The following is a 9,603-nucleotide window of genomic DNA, read 5'->3' on the forward strand; positions in this document are numbered from 1 at the left end:
GCCAGTTTTCAAACTTAGGATCGGTGTATCACGACTGTCGATTAAAGAAATCAAATTATTTTTTTTTTTATTATCAATTCAATATTATATGATTTATTACTCATATTTCAACTGTTTACTTCATTAAACTTTCACTTTCATTAATTTTTTTAAACACTTACTGCCGCTATTAAATATATTTACACAAAGAGTAATATTTCTTTGAAAAATCAGGGCATGTATTATGGAATTCTTCGGAATCGATTCTAAAGAGTTCCAGCAATACGTGCTGAGCACGGATAAAAGAATAGGTATTGACGTTCTACTTTAACGGTAACAATTGCAAATTTAACTAGCCGGCAAAGTCTCGAAAAGACTTTAAACTTCGTTAGATTTGAACAAATTCTCTAATTTGTTAATTATTATAGCGCATGATTATCTGATAGCTTAGACGTCACAATTTAACAATTGTCTTTAGCTATTTCTTCGGTGGTATGTGAAATAATACAAAATATATAAACATTGTAGAAGGCCACCAATCTGTGCACTGAAACGTACTTGTAATGTATTCTTAATTAACAATTTGACAAAAGCTCGTGCCGATAATTACTCAAACATGTATATTTCAGTGCAGAGCAGGACAGGTGGAATGTCACTGAAACGTGAAAACCGTGCGTTCCATAAAAAGTGCAGGCCTTTATTTTTGCGCATACACCTCTTTGTAACGAGTAACACGGCAGCGATCGTTGATGTTAATTGAATTTTCTCCATTTTTATAATCGCGAAGGCTGGGTTAGAAACTAGCGAACATCATATACACATAATTGTTTTCTACAAATGTTCGGAAGATACATGCGACTTTGTCTCCATTTGACAATAAAGTATATATATGTATGTACGTGTATTTGTGTATCACGTAAATATAATTTCGGAAAGACTTTTCTTCTTTTATCAGAGACTCGTGAACAGGGATCGAATAATGAAAATCGATCAGTCGCAGCCTTGTTAAACGCTAGACATAAGAACTCGTTCCGTTTTCATCCTACCTCATGGAGCGGATGAATCTGGCACGGAAAGAAAACACAGATGCGAGGAGATAAATAAATAACTTAATTAAACGAACGAAAGAGAGAAATAGGAAGAGGTAAACGAGCGAGGAGAGATAAGAAATATTCACGCGCTTGACACGCTCATACCACATAGACATATTTCTCAGTCGACAACTTCTTCTCTATTTCTTTTCCGTTTGACGTTTTCCGTTTAATTCCGTGTACAATATAAAACGTTACAAGTCACTTCTTGCGCGTGCACTTCCGCCGTGCGATACACGCGCCGATTGCGATACAGAGACGAACGACATATACGATTGCGTATATGCCGCACTGGAGTGAAACGCAATATGTGTATCGCTCCGAGAAACTCGAACGAAACTCGCGACTAGCAACAATTGGCGATTTACGTTGTACACTTAATATCAATTCACAAAGACCGGCATCGTGAACGCGAAACTGCTTTCCGCACAATTGAGAATATACAATCCGCGACGCGCGTTATGTGTGTACATATAGACACTTGCCAAGTTAGTAGGATTACGATGATTTCTGGATATCAGAGATCGCGAGAAAGAGAAACAAGAGGCCAAAAGCGTCTCGAGCATGATCGCGATTAACAGACGAATCGCCGTAATCACCATGGTTCGGACTCGCATGTTTCGATCGACTCAGGGTTTTACTTCACGACGAGAATTGCACGATCGTCCAACAACGGCCACCAGCCAACGCAGCGATGGCCAACGGTACCTCCCATAATCACTAACTCAACAATGATAATCGTACGGATAATAATAGCAATGGTAGCACTAATAATAATAATAATAGATTGCGGTAAATACACAGTAATGATCAGGGCTCAAAAGTTAACGTCGCTCATGGCCGGCTCGTTTATTCTGATGAAGTGATTTCAAATAATGCCATTATTCGCGATTTTCAAGTTGCCAGCAAACGATTAAGAAAGCCGGTCACAATGGACGGTGACTTTCAATATACGCGAGAGCCTTACATAATAATAATAATTTACATTTACACAAGACTTCATTCCTTTCCTTAAATGATGAATTAATTACATTATCTAACTATACGACATGCTTATGGTTACGTTCGTTCATTTTCTCGCGATGCGATACAGTCTCTACTCATCAATCGTAAATCTCTAATACCTTGTCTGAGTGTGAGGACTAGATCCCTAGGTTTATTCTAGGGCCGAGCTATGCTTAAATCGGACGCAACATCGACATCGTCGAGTTTCTAGCGACGCGAGGTTTCTAAGTCTCGTCCGACTCAGAGGGACTTAGCCCGCAACGGAACGAGGCACAAGAGACATGATTGAAAGAACGAAAAAATATAAAGGATGACCAAGTAGAATGGTAGAAAGAAAAAAAGAAAGAAAAATGTACAGAAATGAACGCGTATATTAATGTACAAGTCGATAGAGAGTGATACGACATGACTTCCCTTTCACGAGGGTGAGAGCATCGCGTTTGTATGATTAAGGATTTCCAACTCGTGCAAAGGAAATGAATCCGCGGAGAAACGATACAATGGGCTCTCTTCCATCGAATCCTTTACAAATTGGTTCGCAACAATATGGGCAATTGCTGAACTTAATTTGACGAACGCCACCTTTTACCGATTCTGTAAAGCGCCAGATCAGGTAAAGAACGATTTGCGTGACCAGACACGAGGGATAACGATGCGCTACGAATTGTCGCTTTATTTCACGGCAGCCTTCTTCTTGTACACAGTGCGACGTTTTCATAAACTGTCATCGCTGTCATCGGCAGGAGGTTCGACGGAAACATTCCCGGCGAGAGGCGCAGAGCATCCTTCTCTACTCGTCTCGACTTCCTGTTCCATTGAACAATTTTGTGCTTGTTGTTCTTCTGCAAAAATACAATTATATCAGCACATTAAATAAATGCGCAATATCTCATAATATCCTTGATGCGAATTATATCGAGGCAAGGATTGAGACAATCAGAATTTTCACAATTTATTTACAATTTATATTTATCCAGGAATAAGTAAAACGCGATAATTAGCATAAAATCAGTATTTCGATGCCGGAAACATCGAAAATAAGAGCTCATATAAATTATACTGTTTCACTTTTATAAAATTTGAAAAAATAAACATTTTGAAAATCTGCCGCTTTGTATTCAACATTGAATAAAGAATACCAAGAAGGAACATATTGCGATATATCGTGGGTAATCGATGGTGTTGCATTGATTGTTTGATGACGTGGCTGCGTCATAAATGACGTCACCGGAAACACAGTCTAGCGGTATATTTTAAACATTTTGGAAGTATATATATAGCAAAGGAATATTAATTTTAAAAGAATAATAGAAAAATTATATTTATATTTTGTTTATATATTTATATTGGTGAGGGAAATAAAATTAGTCACTTGTAATAATTTTCTCTTCAATACGTTCACGCACCTTTGTCTATTCGATTAATTGACAATATTACGTCATAACATTTATTTCGATTTTATAGTATCGATAGTCGCATTTGGTTCACTTTCACTACGTCACATCCTTCGCATTTCTAACAAAAAATTTTTTTACTTCTTCCTGGTATTCTTTATACTATGGTGTTCAACAGTACCTGATTGCGTCGCCGGAGAATCGTCATCCCCTTGTCCTGGACTCAATATAGCCTCTTTAATTTGACTATTAACACCTTTCGGATCTAGATCCGTTGCCCAACTAAAGTACATTAATGCAAGATGCGTATTGCCTAATTTTTTATGTACCTGTATTAAAAATAAATTTACACTTGAAAATTATCCAGAATTAAATATGTCAGCATTTTCAACGATAAATAGTTGGTATTTACCTTTCCTATCGAATAATAGACTAGAGATTCTTTGGGTACAATATTCTTTAGCTCCTCAAATTCTCGGAGAGCTTCCGCGTGTCGACCAATTGAGAAGTTGATGCTCGCACGATGGAACTTGCACAAGGTGTTATCTGGATCGTTAACTATCGCCGTGTTCAGTGTTTTTAACGCTTGCTCGGTTTTCTTTAGAGCATGTTGCACGACACCTATGTGGCACATTATTGCGGAATTATGCGGGTTTATCTTATAAGCCCGTTTAAAGTGTAATTCCGCTAAAATATATTGTTCCTGTTTCGAATATATCGTTCCCAGTCCAAACCTGTAACACACGAAAACATTTTAAACATATACAAGTTCAGAGGACGTATATATTAATTAAAAAAAAACTGTGTGTAACGCGACTGTGTGTGTTACGTTTTTTCTTGAAAATTTACCATGCGTTATAATGCCTAGGATCAAGCCTGGTGGCGTTGCGGAATGCAGTAATTGCCTTATCTAATTCTTCGGTCAATACATACTCGTGTCCTAATAGTGTGTAGGCGTAAGGAAAATTGGGGTCCACCTATACAATATCAAAGTATTATTAGTCGAGATTCAAGATAATGAATACATTCATATGCGTTGATTCTATTGTGTCATATATAAGTTTATTCGGATTAATAATTTGTACACGAATAAATAAATTATTTGTTATTCACGAGTAACGTTGGTTTCATTCTCTTAAAATTGAAGAGAATTTGTTCGAATTTTTTTACTTTGATCTTCAACGATTCTCAACGAGCTCTGACTAGAATAAAATAAGAACATACTTGGATAGCTCTTTGGAAGAACTTGATCGCTGTTTCATGTTCCGTTTGCGCCGAGAAAAGATTGCCCGTAGCGCACCATGCGGCCGCTGAATTACGATCATGAGCGACCAGATCTTGAGCAAGCGTAGATAACTGCACTTCTGCATGTAAATGCCATAGAACAGTGCTGTAAATCTCCATCAGTTCCATCCTCTGTGGCTCCAATTGCCGCACTTCGGCGAAATAACTGTGCACGGAAAAGTGAAATATACAAATATAACTGAGAAACAAGAATTAAAAATAGAAATGCATATTTTAAGCGCAAAAAGTTTAAAAATTACAAAAGATACGGGCAAAACTTAATATTTCTATTCAATATGAATATCACTTGAACAATAAGACGTATAATGATTACCTAGCAGCTTTTTTGTAGTCCATCATCTCAAAGTGCGCACGGGCCAGCATAGAGAGTACCCAACCTGTGTTATAATGCTGTGTCGGTAGTATATTCAGTACTTCAATAGCCTGCGTGCACTTAAATTGACTCAAATGCTGATACGCTATACCTAACTCTCGTAATAAAGACATCAAACCCTCTGAAAGTCATCAATAAAATAAATCCTTATTCTTTTGATAATAGACAATATATATAAGTGAATAAAATAAAATATAAAAGAATATACAAACAGCGTACCTGCACACTGCTTTTGTAACGTTACTGCGCAATGAATATTATTACTTTGTGTGTTTAGCGCATTTGTATTAGCGATAGCTTTCTCTGACGTGATAGTCTCGCTCTTTTCTTTCTCGTTTCTATTTCTCTCGTTTAACTCAAAATTAGTCTTGTTTAGATTCGTCTTGGCGAGTCTCGCTTTCGTTTTCCGAGAAGGAGACTTTGGAGTGGCGAATTTATTTCTATTGGGTGACTTATTGTTTTCCTAAAAAAAGAAAATATATATTTTTTTTATGTATCTGTCAGATATAACGAACGAGTGCCAGTACGAAATAGAAAAATTTAAAAAGTAAAATATATACCTTCACTGAATAGTGGTGATGGCTGAAAAGCCGTGACGAACGTCTAACGTTGGTTCCCTGTAGCGTCGGCGACGGAGGTGTCGGAGTAGCGGTCACTGTCACGATATTGGCAGTATTGCTTGCATTGCCTGACTGAGAAAAAACCGGTTTACCTTGTTGCAAAGGTGTCTCTTTTCTCGACATTAATTGCTGAAAGTAAGCAGGACGTTTGATTTAAATTTCAATAAATCAAGGAAACAAATAGAAGTGCATTTTTATTTCGAAGAAAAAAAAGATTGTAGAAAAAAGCGATTGTATAGAGCACACGGACAACGAAATCATAACTGCACTTACCCCAACATGAGCCCTCACACGTTTCGCCAAACTTTTCTGATCGTTAGCTTCCGTGAGAGTTGTATGTGTGGGTGGTACGGTCGGTTCGGGTGTATTGCTTTCCAACGGCAAGATGCCGAAACTGGGTGTAAGTGGACTCATAGGATTGCTAAACATGTTGCGATAACGCGACAGTTTAGTTTTTGGTGATATCGAGGAGCAGTTGCTCCAGTGAATGGGCACATTTTGTGGACTCTCCTCCATAGAAGAAGATAATCGTATTTGTGGCACCTGACCACCATTTATCAGCGTCGGTGCCGTCACTTGCACGGGTGTGCTATGAATGAGTAAAACAAGAGAAATTATATAAAATATTAAATTATATGAGATCGTAATTATATATAAAATATCAACAATAGCTGCAGACTTTTATGATTATTATTATGAGACAATTGGTAATGAAAACTTTACAATTGTTTTAATTACGTTTATAAGACAAATATATTGTGTATTGAATTAATCATTAAATTTACATTGTGCAATAATGTTTTGTTATACTGATATAGTAACACCAACACGAAGATATAATAAAGATTATATGTACATTTTTGTATTACATTTTGCACAACATATAGTCTGAGCAAATTCTGACCATACTTTTTATATTTTCTTTATATTTCTATATTGTTATTCTATATGAGTGCCACATGAACCATTCATAAAGAATGCAATCTTTACAGATTAACTAATAAAATTGCTGTCAAATTTATGTACATCTATCTATCTGGGTAAATATATGGAGACAACTACAGTAATATATACGTGCAATACATACATGTTAGTGCTATTTGACATAGGTGTACTGTTGGCATTGTTATTTCCAGGTACAATGAGATCTGGCTCGGCGACATAGTCCCATGTAGAGGCTGTACCATGGCACATGATAAACGAATCTAATTTATCCAGCTGAAAGACTTTAGCGGGATCTACCTTCTCGCCGACGTTACAGAGTTCCTCGAAAGAGTGCCAGAGAAACGGATTCAGTTTTAAAGCTAGTTTATGCGCCTCGTTGCCTCTCGTGGTGCGTGTCATTTTGTAATAAATCTTCGCCATGATTTGAAGAGAAAAGCATGCTTGTTCCCCAAACTGCGTTATTATTTCTTCCAAATTCTTTAATTGTTTGTAGTACCCGCCAATTATCGTAGCTTCTGCTTCTGCGTACCTAAATAATTTTTAAACAAGACATTAATTTATAATTAAAAATATTAATTATCTAACACATTTACCATTTTCTATAAAACTAATTATTAGATTTGGTTTCCGGGTTTAAGCAGCATGAATTCTTCTTTGTTTGATTCCGACGTTTCGCGAACATTCCAGGCCACTCCATCAGAGAGGAATCGGGTCGTTCCTCGCTAATGAAGCGGACTGAAATGTTCACGAAACGTCGAAATCAAATAAAGAAGAATCTATGTAACTCAGATCCAGAAACCAAATCTAATATGTATGGACATCGCGAAAGTCTAAAATATCAAAGAAAACTAATATTAATAATTTAATTAATTTATTAATATTTTCTCGAAATATATTTATATCTAATAAAGAAACACACAAGATTTAACGTTACTCACTTTTCCAGATCGTAACAACATTTTGCTAATAAAAATCTACACTGTGCCGAATTACGTGCCTTCTGGGATAATAAGGCATAGGCTTGTCTAACCCGACCAGAACGATAATAACATGTTGCCAAGAGAAATAATGTTTCCTCTGTGTCCACTGTTAAAGCATACCAATGTAAATACATAATCATTGCAAAGTACTGATATTAAAAAAAAAAGAACTAAAATTTACCTTCTGCACATAGTCTTTCTGCCAGGAATATCGCATCTGGATAAGCATAATGATTCAAACAATGCCATATGGCTGCCTGGAAACAAAATATAGTGTTTACACTATATTTACTATAATATAAAAGTATTAACTACATGCTCTAAAATAGTTTTAATTTGGAAATATTCTTTATACTTTAAAGTATCATATACAGCTATAGGAGAGCACCATGAATCTTCTCTATATAAACACCATATCCATTATTCTTTGAAAAAGATAAGGTATAACATAATCAATATATATTTTTTGCTGCACAATTAATCATAAATAGTAATGCCTTGCTACTTTGAGCCCACCACTCAAATCTGTTAATTTGCATGCACAAAGTAACGAGTTGTTGATTCTTGCCAATTTGTCAAACCACAATAAATACTAAACAAGTTTGAAAATGACAATTCCCAGGAGCATTAATGCATCTTCATCGGTCGTACAACCAGTACGCCGTACGTTATCAGACAAAAGCCTATCAAAATCCGTAAATACGATGAAGTTTCGTACTTATTTATAGCCAGAACCCCCACCGCCTTGCTGTTTTCTTGCAGAAAAGCAAACATCCCGGAGACGCGCATTCAGAGTCAAAGTATAGACGGGAAAAAAATCCATAACGAGAATTTCAGTGGAACAATCTCATGAAAAACGATCGTCAATGCAACTATCAGGCAAAATTAAAAGCAGGCAAAAAATTGCGAATGGTTTCCGCGATTAGCAAGACGTCAATAGTGAATGTCGATGCGGCCCGACACATAAATCCGCACGTCACACAGCAACAACGGGCTACGAAGGGCCGACACTCGTTACCTGCACTGGCTCTTGCACGATCATCGTTTATGACGTGAGCTTGGTCATAAAAGAACGGTCCGTCTGGCTTCAGCGAAATTTTACGTGGGAACATCCAAAGTCGGACGACTGCCGTGTACAAAAATTCCTTAGGAGTCCATCTTTGCTTCGTTTCTTTTGAAGCGAGCGACTGCCTTCAGGAGTAAATGCTGCCAACATTGCGTGGGGGTATATCAATCCTGCAATAGTAGGAAATGTAAAATTACTACAGAATACTTTCTATTTGAATCATTGGTATTAATGTAGGTAATTTTATTCATTTTTTCAGCCGATATCTGCTCTATATTACTATACTAATTATGCAAATAAGCAAAAAAACTCAGAATATCAAATAAAATAATGTATTTAAGAAACAGAAATGTCAATGAATTCTGTTACACGCAATATTAATCCGGTTTAATAACAACCGCAGTTAATGTAAACTCTTGCATTTAATTAGAATATACTTTTAGACCTAAAAGAATATAAGAATCGGATGCAAGAGATCACTACAGTTGTAGGGTCGTTGTACATTTGTCGCAAATCTCAAGGTCGCAGGAAAATTGACTAATCACAGTTGATTATTTCCTTTGCGATCGAAGGGTAATCGACTATGATTGGTCAATTTCTTTGCAGTCTTGCGATTTGCGATTAATATAGAATAATCTTTAGTCCCGATCTACAATAGGTGTAGTAAAGCCTTAAGAAATTGACTAATTACAGTCGATTATTCTTCTCAAATTTAATTGTGATTGCTCAATTTTTTAAAGCTTAGGGCTTAAATCAGCTATTGTAGATCGGGACTTATTAAACCGTATAAATTGCCGTAAAACGTAGTCACCAACTAAAGTCCCTAGAAAGTAAATTCTTCTGTG

The 9,603-nt window shown here is 36.4% G+C and overlaps 1 protein-coding gene across 1 annotated transcript; it reads right to left on the reverse strand.

Annotated features, from left to right (window-relative positions):
• Nucleotides 1–196: 196 nt before the first annotated feature.
• On the reverse strand, nt 197–8,878 carry LOC116853162 (cell division cycle protein 27 homolog). The gene is made up of 13 exons (XM_032834074.1): nt 8,711–8,878; nt 7,874–7,949; nt 7,651–7,798; nt 6,855–7,241; nt 6,041–6,356; nt 5,708–5,896; nt 5,367–5,610; nt 5,088–5,268; nt 4,694–4,919; nt 4,319–4,446; nt 3,882–4,203; nt 3,651–3,798; nt 197–2,917 (listed from the first exon to the last, which is right to left on the reverse strand). Exons 1-13 carry the CDS (start codon nt 8,732–8,734, stop codon nt 2,790–2,792), a joined length of 2,517 nt encoding a protein of 838 aa, XP_032689965.1. The 5' UTR covers nt 8,735–8,878; the 3' UTR covers nt 197–2,789.
• Between the last annotated feature and the right edge of the window lie 725 nt (nt 8,879–9,603).

Source organism: Odontomachus brunneus, unplaced genomic scaffold (assembly GCF_010583005.1).
Source record: "Odontomachus brunneus isolate Ranch 3 - 2012 unplaced genomic scaffold, Obru_v1 Obru_scaffold_283, whole genome shotgun sequence".
Classification (NCBI taxonomy): Eukaryota; Metazoa; Arthropoda; class Insecta; order Hymenoptera; family Formicidae; genus Odontomachus; species Odontomachus brunneus.

What these genes read in the sequence shown, in the direction of transcription:
- LOC116853162 (XM_032834074.1), bottom strand. Translation starts at nt 8,734, where the DNA reads ATGATCGTGCAAGAGCCAGTGCAG. An exon ending in TCGTGCAAGAGCCAGTGCAG is followed by an intron (nt 7,950 to 8,710) that starts GTAACGAGTGTC and finishes TTTTGTTTCCAG; the next exon opens with GCAGCCATATGGCATTGTTT. An exon ending in TCTTCCAAAGAGCTATCCAA is followed by an intron (nt 4,447 to 4,693) that starts GTATGTTCTTAT and finishes GATATTGTATAG; the next exon opens with GTGGACCCCAATTTTCCTTA.